The sequence below is a fragment of the Dromiciops gliroides genome, chromosome 6 (assembly GCF_019393635.1).
Source record: "Dromiciops gliroides isolate mDroGli1 chromosome 6, mDroGli1.pri, whole genome shotgun sequence".
In the NCBI taxonomy this organism is placed as follows: domain Eukaryota; kingdom Metazoa; phylum Chordata; class Mammalia; order Microbiotheria; family Microbiotheriidae; genus Dromiciops; species Dromiciops gliroides.
Genome location: NC_057866.1, coordinates 263,407,376 through 263,428,216, shown reverse-complemented (window position 1 = coordinate 263,428,216; position 20,841 = coordinate 263,407,376). Strand labels below are relative to the sequence as shown.

At 40.5% G+C, this 20,841-nt stretch overlaps 2 protein-coding genes across 2 annotated transcripts; both read left to right on the top strand.

Annotated features, from left to right (window-relative positions):
• The first annotated feature begins 1,259 nt into the window (after window positions 1-1,259).
• ENAM (enamelin) lies at window positions 1,260-14,298 on the top strand. The gene is made up of 3 exons (XM_043972357.1): window positions 1,260-1,313; window positions 6,242-6,292; window positions 11,416-14,298. The coding sequence occupies exons 1-3, from the start codon at window positions 1,275-1,277 to the stop codon at window positions 14,296-14,298; spliced, it is 2,973 nt and encodes a 990-aa protein (XP_043828292.1). The 5' UTR covers window positions 1,260-1,274.
• A 5,555-nt stretch (window positions 14,299-19,853) lies between these two features.
• Window positions 19,854-20,297, top strand: LOC122732442 (60S ribosomal protein L35a-like). The gene has a single exon (XM_043972587.1). The coding sequence runs from the start codon at window positions 19,902-19,904 to the stop codon at window positions 20,232-20,234; it is 333 nt and encodes a 110-aa protein (XP_043828522.1). The 5' UTR covers window positions 19,854-19,901; the 3' UTR covers window positions 20,235-20,297.
• The last annotated feature ends 544 nt before the right edge of the window (window positions 20,298-20,841 follow it).

Sequence of the window (20,841 nt, the reverse complement as noted above, 5' to 3'; positions counted from 1 at the left end):
GTAGATTCACCCATCATATTGGATATGGACAGTGGACTGAAAGTTCAGACACCTTAGCTGCTGAGTCTGCTGTGTGACCTCTAGCAAGCTGCTTGAATGATCTGTGACTCAGTTTCCTCACTAGTGACATAAGGGAGTTTGCCAGTGTGATCTATGTCCCCATAATTCTAAAAATCCTATGGGCTAAAGCCATTAGGCCTAGAATTATGCCTTATATGTTCAATATGCAAGGCATGGAGGATAACATGGCAGACCACTGAAGTGGGGTCCTGACTGAAGGCAGGAAATCGAAGTAAAGAGATTGGGAGGTAGGGGCTAAAATGATGATTTAGGTGGACTATGGGCCTCCCTACTCATAGTATCACATAGTGAATAATCAGGAAGACCTGAATTCAAATCCTGACTCTGACACATACTGATTATGTGACCTTGAACAAGTTACCTTACCTCCCATTCCCCCAGGGAAACTCTCTAGGATGAATGAAAGAAAATAAAGATTTAAGTACCTACTTTGTGCCAGGCACCATGCCAGGCACTTTTCAAACATTATTTCCCTTGATCCTCACAACAAACCTGAAAGGCAGGTCCTATTATAATCCCCATTTTATAATCAAGGAAACTGAGGCAGACAGGTGAAATAACTTGTCCAGGGTCACACAGCCAGCAAATGTCTGAGGCTACATTCAAACTCATGTTTTCCTAACTCCAGGTACAGCACCACCTAGCTGCCTCTAAGACTGTAGGAGATTGGAGTGGTTGATTAAATTGTTAAATAGATGATAGCTAGATGGTAGCTGGATGAATAGATGGATGGGTGGATAGATAGATAGACAGACAGACAGAAAGACAGACAGATGGATAGAAAGATGAGAGAGAGAGAGGATAAAGACAAGCAAAATAAATAGTGATAGATGATAGATAAAGAAAGAGATTAGTGAAAAAATAAATGATAGCTAGGTAAATGAATAAATAGATAAGCAAACAAATGAAACATAAAAATAGATGACAGGTGAATAAATAGATAGATGATAGATAAATATGTGAGTTAATGAATAGATAGATAGATAAATAAATATGGCAAGTAATAGAAAAAGAAACAGATAAAAAAGTAAATGAATAGATGTCAGGTAGAGAGATAAATAAACATAAACAAATCAGTAAATGAATAGAAGACAGGTAGATATAGATTCATTGATGTTGTCTTTCTTTAACCATTTAACCCTTTTCTTTCTTTCAAACTCTTTCTCCAGCAATACCCAACATTTGGTAATGGTATGTTTCCTTTTCACCAGCCACCCTGGCAGTTTCCACAGGTGAGTCCCATTTTTAAAAATATTTATTAAGAATGATTAGCTTTTTGCCTTTAAAGTTAATATGAGCTTCTCAGACAGTTCATGCACCCTAATATAAATATGACCCTCTTAGGATAATCCACAATTTATCCAAAAATCCCCAGTGAAGTCAGATACCTGGCACCCTGTAAATTAAAAAAACAAAGGGGAGAGTTCCAGAACTTTCAGCCAATCAAACTGACAAGTAAAAACAACAGGATGGAGGAGGAAGAGCCAGGGCCTTAGGGTCAGGAGAAAACTGAGTTCAGACGAAGGCTCTAGTACTTAGTATGTGACTTTAGGCAAGGCTCAGTGGAGCATCAGTTTCCTTATCTGTAAAGTGGGGCTAATGATTCTCACAATATCAACCTCACTGAGTTGTAAGTGCTTTGTAAACCCTAAAGCACCAGGTAAATGGGAGTTACTGTTATGTAGACACGGTATAAAGTTTACCAGGGATAGGGACAAGATTCAATGAACAAATGAATGAGTATTTTATGTGCAAAGCCCTGGGAATGTAAACAGAAAAGGAGCTCACGTTCTGATAGAGGGAGACAGCACTCCCAGATGAGGAAATCCCCTCTTCCACTGCAGAACATCACTTTCCCTGAAATTTGTAATCTTGAGAGTTGTCTTGAACACTTAGAGTCAGTCAGCCAATCGGTCAACAAACATATTAAGCACTTATGATATGATACCATACTAAGTACTAGGAACACAAAGGCAAAAAAAAAATTCTGATGGGGGAGAAAATATGCAAATAACCAATCATGCACGAAATATGTGTGAAGTAGATAGTAAATGAGAGATGAGAAAAGCATTCTGGACAGAGGGGACAGACAGAGCCACCGAATCCACCTGAGAAAACCACGCAACAGAGCCAACATTGGATGGGGATGGGGGGCCACGGTAGTGTGATGACACAGGAAGACTAGACAGGGCATCAGTGCCCTACAGAGTGGGACAGATGAGTTTTCTTGGCCACATGTGTTGGTGAGGAGAGAGGCCTCCAGGCATGGGAGACAGCCTGCATCAGGCTGGGAGAGAGGCGCTGGAATGTTGATGTAAAGAAAGGAAAAGAGGCCAGTATGGCTGCATGTAGCTTATGTGGAGTGAGTAATAAGCTCAAAGACTTGAAACAGAGGCACACGACAGGCTGTGAATCATTTTAAATGACAGACAGGAGTCTGATTTGGGTTTGATAGAGTCATTAGAAACTGTCCAGATGGAACTGGCTGCCTCAGAAGGTAGGGAATCCTCTAACACAGAAGGATGGATGATCCATCACCAGGAATATCATAGAAGGGCCTTGCTCACACATAGGTTGGAATAGATGGAATCTACAGTTCCTTGGAAGTCTAAGATTTTGTTATTTTATGGGTAATGACCCCTATCACCCCAAAGAAAAATTGTAGATAAATATACTATTGATCAATATATAAACATATCATATATGTAAAAATATATAATGTATGTTACAAATATATTAAAATATTGAATTGCTTTTTGAAAATATAAAAATATTTAATGTATTGGAATATAGAAGTAAATATTTGACATGTAAAGGATAATATATTAGAATATAAAATTATATATTAGAATTTAAGCACTGTATAAAGTATTTAAGAATATAGAATTATGTCAGAAATATATAGATTAGAACATAGAATTATACATTAGAGGGGGCAGCTAGGTAGTGCAGTGGGTAAAGCACTGGCCCTGGATTGAGGAGGATGTGAGTTCAAATCCAGCATCAGAGACTTGACACTTACTAGCTGTGTGACTTTGGGCAAGTCATTGACCCGCAAAAAAATAAATAAATAAAAAGAAAAAAGAAGGGAAGGAAGGAAGGAAGGAAGGAAGAAAGAAAGAAAGAAAGAAAGAAAGAAAGAAAGAAAGAAAGAAAGAAAGAAAGAAAGAAAGAAAGAAAGAAAGAAAAATTATACATTAGAAATATCACATTAAACTATAGAATTATATATTGAATTATATTAGAATATAGAATTGTATATTAGAAATATATAAATATATTCCAATATAGAATTATATGTTAGAAATATGTTCAAATATGGAATTATGTATTAGAAACGTATAACACATATTAGAATATAGAATTATATGTTTGAAATATAACAGAATTATATTAGAATACAAAATTATATATTAGAAATATATTATGTATTAAAATATAGGATTATATTTAGAAATATATAAAGATAATCTATTAGAACATTGGATTATATATTAAAAATCTACCTATTAGAGTAAAGAATTATATATTGAAATATATTTTAGTATATAGAATTATACATGAGAAATATATAACATATTAGAATAAGGGTTTATATATTAGAAATGTAGAAATATAATATACATTCAAATATAGAATTATATATTAGAATAATTATGTTAGAAATACAATATATTAGAATATGGAATTCTATATCAGAAATATGCAAATATATTTCTAAATACATATTAGAAACATTATAATATAGAATTATATATTTGACTATGTACATACATTAATAAATTACCATAAAAACCATTTTGCAAAAATAATGTTGAGATAGATTTCCAATAACCTTCAGTTTGAAAATGTTCAAATTAAAATACAAAAAAAATTGTGATTCCTCCCATTCTAATTTGATTTGGGGTCATGGGAGTTTTAAAATATGCCTTGAAATCATGAAACCCAGTAAATGTAATAGAAAGAATAATAAGTTCAACAAAAGAAACTTGTTGGCCACTTGTCAAAAAGTAATTCAATAAGGGATAGATCAGGGGCAGCTAGGTGGCACAGTGGATAAAGCACCGACCCCGGATTCAGGAGGACCTGAGTGTAAATTCGGCCTCAGACACTTGACACTTACTAGCTGTGTGACCCTGGGCAAGTCACTTAACCCTCATCGCCCTGGAAAAAAGAAAGAAAGAAAGAAAAAGAAAATAAGGGATAGATCAATATGATTTTTTTAATAAACCTTGGCGCTGGTTTTTCTCACTTACAGATGTATAATCCAGGAGGCTTTCCGTCACCACCAAACCACCCATTTCACGGAGTAAGAATTTATTCAGTTTTTCTTCTTTCAGTGTTTGTTATACTTAAGTATACTAAAGGCACAGAGAGAAAGTCTGTTTCAGGCAAAATATTCTATAAGGATGGCACTGGGATGATTCACTCTTATCTAGGTAGAACACCTCCAAGGACTGTGGGAATTTGCCAGGTTTTCCCCATGTTGTGTTCCCAGAAAAGAAACAATATTGCACAGTTTGGTTCAGGATCTTTGTCTCAACCCAAGGTAATTCCCATGGTGGTGACTAAGGATAGGTTTGCTGGGCAGTTATGCAACAAGTCATTCACTTGAGCTCACACCTCCCACAATTATTGTCACCCACAAAGAAGAGAGCCTTTTAATCTCCATCATTTGATCCTCTCCTAGAGACTGGATGTGTATGTATGTGTGCATATGTGACTGTGTGTGCGTGCATCTTTATGTGTGGAGGGGGATGGTCACAGGAAGAAGGTGGCCCACAATCCATTCTCTGGATCAGAGGATGGGGATCTGACACCTGTAAAATGAGACTCCAGTGCTGTTTCTGATTCCTTTCAGGGATTCAGATAACACCAGGCAGAACCCAAGGACTTTACACTCATGAGATGCAAAAATTTGTTGCACCTAGACCAGCACCTGCCAATAAATTGAGTCAATGGTCATATTGTTGGAGGTATTGACCTGGCAGTGACTAGAGCACCAAACCAGGAGTTAGGAAGACCAGAATTGAAATCTTGCCTCAGTCACTTCCTGTGTGAGCCTGGGCAAGGCCCTTCATCAGTGTCAGCCTCAGTTTACCTCATCTGGAAAACGAAGACAATAACACCAAGCTCACAGGGTGGTTGTGAGGATCAAATGGGATCATATACATGTATGAATGTTTTATAGGCCTTAGAATTATTATTCTTATTGGTCTTCATTTTAGTTTTTTTTTTTTTGAGGGGGCAATGAGGGTCAAGTGACTTGCCCAGGGTCACACAGCTAGTAAGGGTCAAGTGTCTGAGGCTGGATTTGAACTCAGGTCTTCCTGAATCCAGGGCCAGTGCTTTATCCACTGTACCACCTAGCTGCCTGCGGTCTTCATTTTATAGATGGGGAAACTGAGATCCAGAGAATTGATGACTTGCTACTGACTCCAAGTCCCATGTTCTTTCTGGCTCACTTTAAAAAGTGAAAAGCGCCATTCAAATAATAACTTACATTTAGATCATGATTTAAAGTTGACAAAATGACATTTCCTACTTTTAGGAAATGTTAATTTGCTGTTTAGGGAACTGTTAAACTATGTTTTCTCATTTGATTCTCCCAACACTCCTGTGACGTAGGTGATATGGTTGTCCTCATTTTAATTCCATTTACAAAGCATTAGTTAAGCACAAAGCAATATGCCCTAGTCAATGGACTTGGAGTCAGGAAAATCTAAATTTAAGTCCCACCACTGCCATCATGGGAAAATCATTTAACTTGCCAGTGCTCTAAGACTATAAGTGGCAGTATAGATACCAGTCTACCTTGGTAGGGGGAGTTTTCTCATCTGAAGTTCCCTAGATCAATGCAGTTCTTAGCAGCCAAAGACTTTGTGTATGCTTAGTCAGGATTGGACCTGTTGGCCAGTTCCTGATTACACATTATTGTGATTGTTGGACAGTGTCAGATAAGATAAATTTGAGTAATCCAAGAACATGAGAGTTAATGATGCCTGATGAAATTGTTCACCCCTAAGTCCACAGCTTGAGGCTATCGCAGAGACACAGTACAAATTCCTTCAAAAGTGGTCAGTGCCAGGAATGTGCCAGTGGTTCTCTTTGGTCTGCTTTGAATATCTCTGTTGAGTTAATCCTGTTTTGCCCCTTTCAGCGTGTGCCCCCGGGGTATGGACGTCCACCAGTCAGCAATGAGGAAGGCGGGGTAAGTAGAATTCCAGCCATAGACCATCTCTAGAAATAACCGTTTGCCACTCCATACCCATTGAGTCCATCCAACAAACATCAGCCTTTGTGCCCAAAGCTTAAAGGAAATTGGATGATAGGAGAAGAGAAAACCAAAATCTATTTTCTTGGTCTAATAACACTGGAAACAGTCAAAGGAACCCAGGATGATTTAGGATCATAGTTTTCAGAATTAGAAGCAACCGCTGAAGTCAACTCATCCACTCTCCCCATTTTACAAAGAGAAAACGGAGACCTAACTTATCTAAGGTTACACACTGAATTAATGATTGAGTGAGAATTACAATCCAAGTCTTCTGAGAATCATCAAATGCCAGACTAATGGTCTATGGGACAAGAGACCCACAGATCATCATTACTCAAATTTAAAAGTAAATTACTATAGCTGGGCCTCTGCTAGGGCCTGAGCAATGTAGACAGGTACAAGTTCTATGAACTTATGGGATTGCTTCCTACGTTACCCTATCTGCCTGATTTACCTCCTTGAAATATTTCGTTCCATTAGATCTGTGGGAACAGGGCTTCTGAAGGTGTCACTGAAGCCTGCGCCACTACTAGCAAAGACAGTCCCTGAGCCAAGCACCATGAAACACTGCGGGGAACTGAAGCAATACAGCAGGCACCTCAAATTGACTTTTTTAGGACAAAGACATTTGAAGGAGGCTTTGGGAGGGTGGAAAGGGGAAGGAGAGATCTCAGAGCACAGGATCATAGATCTGAGCGGGAAGGTACTTTAAAGGCCAGCTAGTCAAACCCCTTTCATTTTACACCTTTAAAATGTATATCTGGGGGCAGCTAGATGGCGCAGTGGATAGAGCACCGGCCCTGGAGTCAGGAGTACCTGAGTTCAAATCCGGCCTCAGACACTTAACACTTACTAGCTGTGTGACCCTGGGCAAGTCACTTAACCCCAATTGCCTCACTAAAAAAAAAAAAAAAATGTATACCTGAATACACATTTGGAACAGGGTTTGTTTGTTTTTCCTTCTCATTTAGATTAGGGAGGAGTTAGGAGCAATAGAAAATGGATTTCCATTGATTGGAAAACAAATGAAAGAGTTGGAAAAAATCTATAGTTGAGAAAAATGGTGGCCTAGGAAGATTTGTCAGAGATGGAAGGCCACATGAGGGCAAGAGACCCAAGTACACCACCTTATGGAGGAGGGGGGAACCAAAATTACTGGACACTGGTCCACAGAGACCCCAGATCAGGTTGGGTCCAAGGGCAAGGAGTCTCATTGCAAGCACAGAAGTAAGATGTGGCCAGGCAGGGGAGAATTTCACCTATCATTCAGCTTCTGGGTAAAGGAGGGATGCCATCTAGTAGATTCCTATTTTAATTAATTAAGCTTGCCAACTAGATGCTAATCTCAGGGAGCTTTTTTCCATCTGATGAACAAGTGGTATTTGAGCCCTCTAAATTTTATCACCATGAAGCCCTGATTACCCCCAAGATAGTTGTGATTCTACCCGCATCCACTGTACCATAGATAAAGGTAGATGATGATGAAGAAGAAGATGACGAAGATAGATGATGGATGTATAGATAAGTGATGGATAGATGGAAAAGGAGAGATACATGGATGGATAGATGGATGGATGCATGAACAGGAAGGTACGTGGGTAGATATTTGATAGATATATGGATAGACAGATAATGGAAAGATAGATACTTTGATGGATAGATAAATGAAATAGTATGGTCCAGTCTGCATCCATATTCCACAGTTCTTTTTTTCTGGATTTGGAGAGCCTTTTCCATCATGAGTCCTTTGGAACTATCTTATACCGTTGTATTGCTGAGAAGAATCAAGTCTATCACAGTTGATCAACACATGATGTTGATGATATTGTGTACAATGTTCTTCTTGTTCTGCTCATCTCACTCATCACCAGTTCATGCAAGTCCTTCCAGGTTTCTCTGAAATCTGCCTGCTCTTCGTTTCTTACAGCACAATAGAATTCCATTACATTCATGTACCACAACTTATTCAGTCATTCCCCAATTGATGGGCAGCCCCTCAATTTCCAATTCCTTGCCACCACAAAAAGAGCAGCTATAAATATTTATGTACATGTGGGTCCTTTTCCCTTTTTATGATATCTTTGGGGAAAAGGCCCAATAGTGGTATTGCTGGGTCAAAGGGTATGCACAGCTTTATAGCCCTTTGGGCATAATTCCAAATTGCTATCCAGAATGTTCCATTAGTGTTGCAATTTTTCCACAGCTTCTCCAACATTTATTATTTTCCTTTTTTGTCATATTAGCCAATCTGATAGGTGTCAGGTGGTACCTCAGAGTTGTTTTAATTTGCATTTCTCTAATCAATAGTGATTTAGAGCATTTTTTCATATGGCAATAGATAGCTTTGATTTCTTCATCAGAGAACTGCCTGTTCATCCTTTGACCATTTCTCAATTGGGGAATGACTTGGATTCTTATAAATATGATTTAGTTCCTGATATATTTTAGAAATGAGGCCTTTATCAGAAGTACTGGTTATAAAAATTGTTTCCCAGATTTCTGCTTCCCTTCTAATTTTGGATGCATTGCTTCTGTTTGTACAAAACCTTTTTAATTTAATGTAATCAAAATCAGGATGGATAGATAAATAGATAGATGATAGATGTAGATAAACATTTATTGACTTGATAACTTGTCTATGGGTAAACAGATGGATGGATGGATGGATAGATAGGTAGGTAGGTAGGTAGAAAGATAGATAGACATATAGATAGATAGATAGATAGATAGATAGATAGATAGATAGATAGATAGATAGATAGATAGATAGATGGATGGATGGATGGATGGATGGGTGGATGGATGGATAGGTGTGTAGATAGATAGATAGATAGATAGATAGATAGATAGATAGATAGATAGATAGATAGATAAATGTTTCGATAGATAGATAGATGAGTGAGAGAGAAAGAGGAGATAGCAGCAAGTCCCTTCTAAAAATCCCATTATGAAATGTCCCCTACCACAGTTGGTTAAGATAAAGATGAGGTTGGGGCAGCTAGGTGGCACAGTGGATAGAGCACTGGCCCTGGATTCAGGAGGACCTGAGTTCAAATCCGGCTTCAGACACTTAACACTTACTAGCTGTGTGACCCTGGGCAAGTCACTTAACCCCAATTGCCTCACCAAAAAAAAATTTTTTTTAATATAAAGAAGAGGTCTATTATAATAGCAGGTGTGCTGGATGTGATCTCTGAAGGCCTGGCTGCGGTCCAGTGCCAGCTGTGCCAACTGACAACTTTATGGTCAACTACTTCGTTTCTCTGAGTTTCAGTTTCCTCATCTTTAAAATGGGTATAATGACTCACGTCCTACCTCTATCACAGGCTTTAGAGTTTGTAAAGCACAATGTCCTGAACTATTTCCTCATAGTTGTGTTTAAACAAGAATACTGCGTCCAGAGCAGTCGAAGAAAGAACCTAATACAAATAGCAAGGTGGTGCAAAGGACGAAGCACGAGGCCAGGAGTCAGGAAGGCCTAAGTTCAAATCCAGCCTCAGACATTTATCTAGCAGTGTGACCCTGGGCAAGTCACTTAACTAATGCCTGATTAGTTTCTCCAACTCTAAAATGGGTTTAATAATAGTAACTACTTCACAGGTTTGCTGTGAGGATCCAATGAGATCCTATTTAGAAAGTGCCTGGTACATAGGAAGTGCTATATCAGTGATAGCTATTATTGTATTTTTGTTATGATTATTGTTGCTTTTATTCTTATAGCAGAAAGACCTCAGGACATGCTGGGGCCAGGTTTGGAAATCGAGAGCATGCTCTTTGTTCCACCCCATGATTTCTTCTGTGACCTTAGATATGTCATCTCACTTGTCTGTCTCTTTTTTCTACCTATAAAATGAGAATAATTCTCTCCATCCCCCCCAAAAAAGTATCTACAGTTATAGATGTGATTATAGCTGAGCCCTCTGGCTAAGATCAAATGTGTGTAAACAAGGAGACCACATTTCTTGTTCTGGCTATTTCTATTACAATGGGTAAAGGGAAGTCCTCTGGCCATGAGTCCAGCCTCATCTATTGGAGCAGATGAACTTAAAGATCCTTCTAGGACTCATATTCTGGGATTCTGTGAGTTTATGAATCTATTTCCTACTGAAAACACCAAGAGTTACATTAACAGCAAACAGTAATACCCTCTGACCAAACGCATGCATAAATCAGGGCAAATCTTACACTGAGTAGGCAGCTGCCTATAGGATGCAATTGTAGGGACTCAGGAAGGTTCCTTGTTTACAGGAATACTAACCCCATCGATGCTCATCAGTGCTTAGAACTCCTCCAACAGGAGACAAACAGGAGTAAGATTTAGACAGCAAACACCCTCAGGAAAGGTAACAATTGAGAAATTGATGCTAAGATGTCAGTTAGTAGTAACTGCTCCTCTCCCAACTGTAGATTTGGGGTGGGGTAGGAATTGGAACCTGAAAGATATGGGAAGATGCTATGAAAGGGAGGTGTCCTGAGAATGCAAAGGCAAATTCTGCCTACTTCATAATTCTGCTTGAGATTGGCCTTAACATGGCCCATGGCCCATTGGGGAAGATGCTTTAAGCGTTCCAAATGATTTTGGCCAACTGGCTTTCTCTGAATGCCTATCTACTTTGAGGGCTTTATAAGGGATTTCAGTTCTATATAGTTACTGAATGTATTATTTCACTGACATAAGGAACTTAGAAGTGAGGAAATTACTTCTGTCAATGAAAGTCAATATTCATCTGCAACTACAATCTTAGAGAATTACCTAGAACACCGAGAGGTTAAGTGATTTGGCCAGGGTTACATAGTCAGTACATGTCAGGGACAAAATTTGAACCTAGATCTTGCTGACTTTTGGGATGGTTCATTAGTTACTATGCCATGGTACCTAGATACTTAATATAAGAAAAAAAAAAGATTGTTCTTGAGAGCAGTATTCAAAGCTAACATGATATTAACTCTATTTGGAGATAATGTGACTGATGGGATTCCCGCTTCATGTTGGAAATTTCCAAAGAAATGTCATTGATCAAGAGAGAAATCCCTGATTTACTTCTTTCTCCCTACAGAATCCTTATTTTGGCTATTTTGGATATCAAGGATTTGGAGGGCGGCCCCCATATTATTCAGAAGAGATGTTTGAACAAGATTTTGAAAAGCCCAAAGAGGAGGATCCACCCAAAGTGGAGAGCACAACTTCAGCTCCCCCAGCCAATGTCACAGTCCCTGAGAACAATTCAACTCAACCAACTGTACCTAGCCCAGGAGGGAATCAAGGGGGAAATGAGACCAGCCCAACAGGGAAAGAAGCTCAAGATCAGAACCCTGGGAATAACCAAGGAGTACATCCTGGGATTAACTTGGCTCCTACTGTTAATGTCTCAGGCCATGAGGGACCAGGAGTTCAGGTCCCCCAGATCCCAAATCAGCCAAATGTTTTTGAAAATTCTCCAAACCCTAATTTTCGAGGTTTTCCTGTGAGCAGACAATGGAGCCAAACAGGACTCCCTTCAGTACCTAGACTGAATGGCCCTTTTTATAGAAATTATCCAAATCAAAGGACCTACCAATGGCATAATTTAGCCTATGTAAGCAAACAAATTGCTCGCCCAGGAAACACAGCTTACCGAAAAGTTGATCCTTCCATTTCTAAAAGCAATTCTCCCAATCATGTATCGAATCCAGTAAATAACAGAAGAAAACCCCAAGGTCCAACCAAACACCCTGAAGAAACAAATGGTGGGTCAGCAGATCCCAATCATGGCACTGTCCATAATGATGAGCAGACTCAAAACCCAAAAGAGAATCCAATGACCCAGAGAGAAAGAACAACCTTTCCTACAACGGTTCCAACCAGCACCTGGAGAAACTCACAAGGTTATGAAACTAACAAATCAAATTATAAAATACCTCCTCCAGAGGGCAACCCCCCAGTACCAAGTGTCAATTCAGTTGACCAACATGAAAATTCTTATTATCCAAGAGTAGATTCCAGGAGATTTCCAGCTAGTATTCAAACATCAAATTTTCCCAAGGGAATGTTTTCTGAACCAAGAAAGGGTCCATCTGATACTGTAATTAACCCACCAGAAACAAAATCTGGAACCCACCACCCTACATATACTGAGGAAGGCCCCTATCCTCCAAGAGAGTCCTTTTTTCCTGGAAGCAATACATGGAACCCCCAACAAAGATCTCCAATTTTTGAGGACGAGCCTATGAAGCAAGAAGAACCTTTACTTTATCCAGCCTTTGAAGTAAGAGGAAATGTCCCCTACCCTGAATACCTTCCCTATGATCCCCGGGGGAACTCTCCTTATTCTAGAGGTAATGTGTGGGATGAGCAAGATGACTTTCCTGGTACTTCCAGGACAGCAGGTCAACCAGGAAACCCATCACCTCCCCTGAATAACCCTTCAGGTCAGAGACATCCATCAACTTATAATGAAGAAGATCCAATTGACCCAACAGGTGATGAGTTTTACCGAGGACCTGATGCATGGGGGAAGGAATCTAGCTTCAAAGAAAATCAAGTCAAGTACCGTGAAAAATACCTGTATGCCCCAAGTCATCCATCTGAGCCAAAGGGATACCTCCAACAGTCCACAAATAACTTACCAAGACAAAGAGATTCACCTTATAGTGAATATTATCCCTGGCACCCAGAAGAGCATGTTCCATCTTATAACATGGCTCCTCCTCTAACACCACCAGGAGAAAACAATGGGTATTATTATCCTCCTAATGCCTTTGAACAGGAAGAGAGTATACCATCTCCATCTTGGGGATCGTGGGACCAAAAGAATTATGTCCCAGCAAAGAGAGGAAGAACGCCATATTACAGTAGAAATTCCTGGGGTCTAGCCACCAATTCACACAAATCCACAGCAAGTGTCCTGAGTCAAAGAGAAAATCGACTCCCCTCCAGCAGCTTTCCATCTGGGCTTAGAGGAAACCCAACATACCAAGAAGCAGAGAGCCTCAACTATGACGGTGAGCAAATTAACAGGGTAAATTTACCCGAGAAGGGACAGCTTGCTGTCCCAGAATCTGTGACTCAAATCAGTCCAATAAATCAAGGAGAAGCAAATTCACATCCCCCAGCCAGACAAAGAAACCTCTGCTGTGCTGGTGACCCCACAGGGCTCAAAGCCAGCCCCCTTTTGCCACTGGACTACTCTCCACCCTTTGGTCTCATTTCAGGGGAACATGGAGAGAGAAATGCAGTATATACCGAGAGCAGTCACACTAAGCACGCTAGGCACATCAACTACCCCATAGGCATCCAATCCAATCAAGGAAACAATTCGGAGAAAAATCTACCTGAGAAAGGCGAGAATCCAGATCCTTTCAGGGATGACACAGTCATGTTGAAAAAAAGCATGCCGTGTTCCAAAAGGAGTGAAGTAGGCCAGGTAGGAAGTGTGGCTTTTTCTGAAGCCGACTCCTTGCAAGCAAACACGCCCTGCCGCAAAGGTATCCTTCGAGGAGATGGGAACAACGTCCTGGCAAAAATCTTTGGCACAGACCAGTTCAATGAAAGAACCAGTAACCTTATTCCTGAGGAGCTCGAGGCTCCTGAAGAAAGCCCCAAGCCAGAAAACATCCAGAGTGAAGGGGGAAGAAGTGAGGGTCGCACGAAGCAGAAAGGGGTGCCTAGTGTCCAACATGTGCCATGCCTCCACTCCAAACTAGAAAAGCACGTCACTTCCAACACGGGAACTCCGCTTGGCAAGAGAAGACTAGGTGCAGCGGATGGAGAGCCAGCAGTGAGCTCTGCCCAGCCCAGCAGCTCACTGCCTGGACTGGCAACCGGGGAGCAGCTTAGTGGTCCTGATATGAACCCACTCATCTCCTCAGAGAAGCCTCTTTCCTTTCCATCTCTTCCAAGAGAGATTCCAAGAAATGCAGAGCCTCAGATGCCAGACTGCCTGCTGCTTCAGACCCCCTGAGGGAAGACAAATGGCATCTCCCAGCTGTGGCTCCCAAACTAACTTTGCATTGCTAAGACTTCTTTAGGGTCGGAACATATCTGGTGACCAACACCCCAAGTCTCCTAGTCACAGCAGCTTTGATGGTGCTGGGGGAAATCCCTAGCCAGTCAGGCTATTTGCAGAAGCCCAGTGTGGTTTTCCAGGGATGGCTGAATCTTGTACTCACATGACAAATTTCAGGGGCACAGCCGGCCTTCAAGGCTTAGAGAAGCCCATCTTACTTGTCCTCGGTACTCTTTCTTTGCTTGCTGATACCTCCCATGTTTCTGAAGATGCAACATTTGAAAAACAGTTTGCTTCTGCAAGAATTGGAATCCTTGGGAACTTTACATTTGAGTGTGGAATTCTCTGCTCAGTCTAGTCTGATCTGTGCACTTTTTACTTTTTTTCTGATTTGGGTCTTTGTCGGGATTTTTTCCTATTTCTCTCTAATTTAAAGTCCTCTTTGTGGCAAGAGAGACAATGTGGCATGGTGAATAAAGCCCCTTCTTTGGAAGCAAGGAAGGTTTAGTTGGGAAAGGAAATGAAAGATTAAAGAGGCTGCCATTTGGGGAACTGGACATCCAGAATGCAAGGTCACAATCTTCAGAGATGTCCTCTCCAACCTACTCACAGTCTTCAGGATTCTGGAGTGTACAGTTTGGGAAACACTGTCTGAGACAACTCAGATAACACCTTGTCACAGAATAAATGGCTCTGCGGGGATCAGATTATGATACAAGATGGGCTTTCTTTGTGTAGAACAGTTATTCCCAGGCACCCTGTCTTATTCTGCTAGTTACATAAAAGTTTGATGTCCAATAGACATTTAGATGTAATTTTATTTAGATGTTGTGGATTTTGAGATTGATGGCACTTTGAACCATGGACAAGATCCTTCTTACCTAAAAGTGCTATGGAAACATGTGAATTACCAAAGAACAAGCGTTATCTGAGTTAAAAAGTTGTTTTAATATTTAAAATGATCCTGAAAAAAGTTAGTCATCAGAAGAAAAACAACTAACCTGCCTACATTTCTCTAGACAGGCTCAGGTAAGAGCATATGTGTAAAACACTTAGCACAGTGTCTGCCACAGTGGGTGCTTAATAAATGCTTGTTCCTCCTGCACCTCTTGTAAGAGCATAATATTAGATTTGTGAGATTGGGAAATGCCATTTTATCCTGGAAACATCCGTGTTTCCACCTTTGCATTTGTACAGCACTAAAATTGTAACCTCTTTGGGGGCAGGGATTTTGTCTTGTACTTGTTATATATATGGTGTCTTGCACATAGTTGGTGCTCAATAAAGATTGATTGATTAATTGATCAATTGACAATCTTCTTTCAAACCATATGATATTCTTTAGGTAAGAACTGCCATTGATCAAAGTGAGATTCCTTGGAATCTGAGGCTGAATTAGTATATACTATATTATATATTATTATATTCTCTACAGCTTCATATGTTAGGCTACACTGTGTGGGGTCTTTTGATCACCAGATGCACAGAAAGACATTGGTAAAGTGAGGCAATAGAAAGAGTCATGACTTTGTAGGCTGGAAGAACTAGATTCAAATTTTGCTTCAGTCACTTATTAACTGTGTGACCCTGTGCAAATCTCTTAATCTCTCTGAGCCTCAGATTTCTCCACTGTAAAATGGTGGAACTAGTTGACTGTGAAGGTCCCTTAAAGGCCAGGGGTGTGACAGTAAATGTTTAACAACTGGCTCTCTGAGGAAGAAAAAAATATATGCTCAAATCACTTAAGGTTAATTTTCATTACTGTTTTCTCAATCACTTTCTTTATTCTAGACAATCAACAAAGTAATAAGGCAAGCCCTGATTGGTTGTTTTTGACCAATTTCTGGTATGTAAATGTGCACACTAAAAATTTAATGAACATTTCAAGTAGGTCTCTATGGTGTCACCAGCACCCCTGCTTTCAGCTCTGAATAGATGATCCTAAGGTTTATTCCCTAGGAGCAACCTGCCCTGCATTAATTGTTACATATCACCAAGTATTACACCAAGAAAATAAAATAATGTTCTCCTTCACAATTTTTCCTTTTTTTCTAGCATTTCTTTACCAAGTGATATTTTTTTTGGTTGAGGCAATTGGGGTTAAGTGACTTGCCCAGGGTCACACAGCCAGTAAGTGTCAAGTGTCTGAGGCCAGATTTGAACTCAGGTCCTCCTGACTCCAGGACTGGTGCTCCATCCACTGTGCCACCTAGCTGCCCCCCAAATGATATTTTTAAATCTTTTATTATAAACATTTTTTACTTCAACAAAAAAATCAACATATGTGTGACCACATAAGAGTCCAAGTAAGTTGCTATGATGTACGTATGCATAGTTAGAAAATAGGATCCTATTAATCTTTTTTTTTTTCATTTATGGATGCCCCTTTTTTTACTCCATTGTATATTTTCCAGTATACCCACCACCAACACTATTGAACATTCCCTTGTGACCAAGAAAAATAGTTCAGTGAACCAAATGACACTACCACCATATCTGAAAGCGGATAGAATATTCTGCACTCATAACTTTCCCCACCATCACCACCTCTCTACCCAGAGGAAGGAAATCTCTTTCATCTCTTCTCAGGGACCAAGATTAGCCATTGCAATTAATCTGAGTCTGGCTGTCTCTTAGTGTTACTTTTGTTTATACTGTTGTTGGTTGGGGTTATTTTCCATTCTCAAAGAGGACCAAAATGACATCACTATGTTAGGGTTAAGGGACAGTGTGTCCGACTGTGGCTAATCAGACCAAGATGAGCTCAGAAGGCTCTACCACAGGCTGGGCAGAAATATTCCACATGAACATTTGGAGTGAAGATATCTCTAAATTTGTGTATCTCACATTCCTTTTGAACTACTACAAGTCTTCTTTGCTCATCGAGCATGGCACACATGCCATGCTGGGTGGTCCTGTGCCAGGATCTCCCATGTCACGCAATCAATTTCACAATTCTTCAGAGAGATCCTGAGAGTGTCCTTGTACCTATTTTTGACCACGATGTGAGTGCCCTCCTTGTATGAGTTCTCCATAAAATAGTCTTTTATACTTATACAATTAAACAATCACATTAATCTTTGAAATAACCTGAAAAAAACTTCCACAATATTTTTTCTTCTTTCAAGAAAATGTGAAAAAGAGTGTAGGCATGCTCTTCTCTTTTTTGCATTCTTGGAGGGAAGGCAACCTGGTATATCAAAAATAGCACTTAGGGTGGGGGGGAGCTAGGTGGCCCAGTGGATAAAGCACTGGCCCTGGATTCAGGAGGACCTGAGTTCAAATCCAAGCTCAGACACTTGACACTTACTAGCTGTGTGACCCTGGGCAAGTCATTTAACCCTCATTGCCCCACCCAAAAAAAACAAAAGAGCACTGGACCTGGAGGCAAGATACCTGGATTTCAAGCAAGTCATTTCCCTGCATCATCCTCCTCATTGGGTTATTGCAAGAAAAGCACTAGTGCACTTTAAAATTCAGTATAAATATGTGTGGCAGCATGTTTTTGAAAGTCCAGTCAATGGCAGCCCTCACAAGAACAAATCCCTAAGTTACCATGAAACTTTTTCCTCTCTGGTAGTAGTAGCAGCATAAGAGGCTGTTTGTAAACCTCATGGCCCACAGCATTCCCTCTGGCATCCAAAACCCTTCCATAACCTGGATGTCTTCTCTCTTTCCCATCTTCCTACATCCTATTTACTCCCAACACACTCTGCAGCCTCCTTGCTATTCCTGGCACAGGACACTCCATCCTCCAACTCTGTGCACTCTCCTGGATTTCTCCCATCAGGCCTGGAACCCTCTCCTTCTTCATCTCTTCCTCCTCAGTTTCCTTTCTTCCTTCAAGTGCCAGATAACAGGAACAAACAACAACGATGACGATGGTGGTGATGGTGGTGGTAACAGCAGCTACCATTTATATAATGATTTGTTTGCAAATCACTTTACATACATGGGTTTTTGTTTTTGTTTTTTTTTGGTTTTTGTTTTTTTGGCTTTTTGGGTTTTTTTAGTGAGGCAATTGGGGTTAAGTGACTTGCCCAGGGTCACACAGCTAGTAAGTGTTAAGTGTCTGAGGCCAGATTTGAACTCATGTACTCCTGACTCCAAGGCCAGTGCTCTATCCACTGTGCCATCTAGCTGCCCCAAATCACTTTACATACATGTTAATTCACTGTATTATCACAACAGCCCTGAGAAGAAGCCACCATTATTATCCCTATTTTAGAAATGTGGAAACTGAAGCAGACAGGGGTTGTGACTTGTCCAAGGTCACACAACGAATAAATGTCTGAGGCTGGATTTTATTTTAGGTCCTGCTGACTGTACCACCTAGCTGTCTAGGTAAAATCTCATCTCCTACAGTAAGCCTCTTCTAATATTCCTTAATTCTAGTTACTTCCTTATGTTGATTATTCTCCAATTTATCCTATATATTGCATGTCCATACTTAGTCGTTTGCATGTTGTCTCTTTCATTAACTGTAAGCTCACTGAGAGCAGAGGCTGTTTTTTTTTTTACTTTGAACCCCCAGTGCTTATCATAGTGCCTGATATGTAGTAGGTGCTTAATAAATGCTTGTTGACTGTGTAATTGATTGACTGACTGTTAGCAAAGATGGGAATCATGACAGGGCAGAGAGAACTTGAAAAATTACTTTATAAACTGTTTCTGTTGCAGTATATCTCAAGATTCTATACTTCTGGAAAGAGATACCATGGTGCAAGAGAAAGAGGACCAGACTTAGAGAGACCTGGGTTTGAATACTGCCTCTGATATCCACTAGCCTTTTTACCATAGTCTTACCACTTTATTTTTCCAAGCCTCAGTTTGCTCTCCTATAAAATGGGAATAATACAAATATCACATACCCCATGAGACAAGACAAATGAACAAGTATTTTAAGTACTTATTATGTGCAGGGAGCAAAATCCTTCCCTAGAGTTAGGAAGACTTGGGTTCAAATCCAGTTTCTGAGCCATTCCAGTTATGGGACCATGGGCAAGTCATTTAAACTCTGTGCTTTAGGTGATTTTCTAGCATGAATGGCAGGTGGTGTGATCTGCATTGATAACAGGGAATTTCTTCATCACAAGTTCCCTGTACCAGTGAAATCACATCCAAACCCAAAAAGGACCCACCTCCCAGCACTGTTGAGATCAATGAAACATTAAATATTGTCTACTCTGCAGATGTCCAGAATCATCATCATCATTCTTAAATACCAGCATCCCTCACCAGGGCCAGGCCTAAGCAAAACTGAACTAATCAATGTTTGTCTTCAGGTCCACCAGAGCTGTAACTAAAACGGAGCAAATGGGGCTTTGTCCAAGGTGCTGACCAGTATAAGAGGTAGCATTTCTCAGGGGTGCCTCCTTCCCTCAGTGGCAGCACCACATGCCTTAGTCCTCCACTCCTCAGAGACCCATTGTCATGATGTCCTACTCCAGGGTTACCTTCCCCCACAACTCCCTTAAGAAAGATCATCTCTGACTTCCTTTTTCCTCCATCTTGGAGCGTCGGAGGCCTCCTGGAAACAGGACTTCTAGAACAGCAAAATGTCTGGAAGACTGTGGTCCAAGGCCATTTTTGCTGGCTACAAGCAAGGCCTGCACAACCAGAGGGAACATACAGCTCTTTTGAAAATTGAAGGAGTCTATGCTCGGGATGAAACTGAATTCTATTTGGGCAAGAGATGCACTTATGTATACAAGGCAAAAAATAACACAGTGACTCCTGGTGGGAAACCCAACAGAACAAGAGTGATCTGGGGGAAAGTTACTCGGGCTCATGGTAATAGTGGAATGGTTCGGGCCAAGTTCAGAAGCAATCTTCCTGCCAAAGCCATTGGACACAGGATCCGAGTGATGCTGTATCCCTCAAGGATCTAGAATATGAAAACTGATTGAATAAAATTACACATTTTTTGCAAATGTAAAAAAAATGTAAAAAAAAAGATCATCTCTGTAATGGGCTGCCCCCAATTGTCATCACTGACAGCCAGGTTGTGCTCTGAACCATTGCATCCCCCTTCCCCTAATGGAATTTATCCCAAGAGCTAGGACTGCTAGTCACAGCTTTCATGTCCACTATTCCCTTCTTTGGGAATGTTCCCTGGCATCCAGTACTCTTATTGTTCCCCCCAGTCACCCACGGCCATTTGCTCCAGCACATACCCAAGTCAATGTCCCATGCACTGGACACCTCTTTGCCCCCATTAAAACGGGCCTGCTTCATGTCCTGGTGCTTGCCAGCAGCTGTACCGAGTTTGAGGAACACTGACTCTTCTGGTGTTTTTGTATGTTCTTTGATGACCAAAAAGCTGTGTCAATGTCTGAAGCCACCACCCCCACCCCCGATTAATCAAGTCTTAGGAACAGCTTCCTTGCCTTGTTTGTTATTTTTTTTTCAATCAACAAAAATCTACTTTCTCTCTATCCTGCCTCTTCCCTCCCCCCAAATTGAGGCAGAGAGAAAAACAAAACCCCTGATATAAAC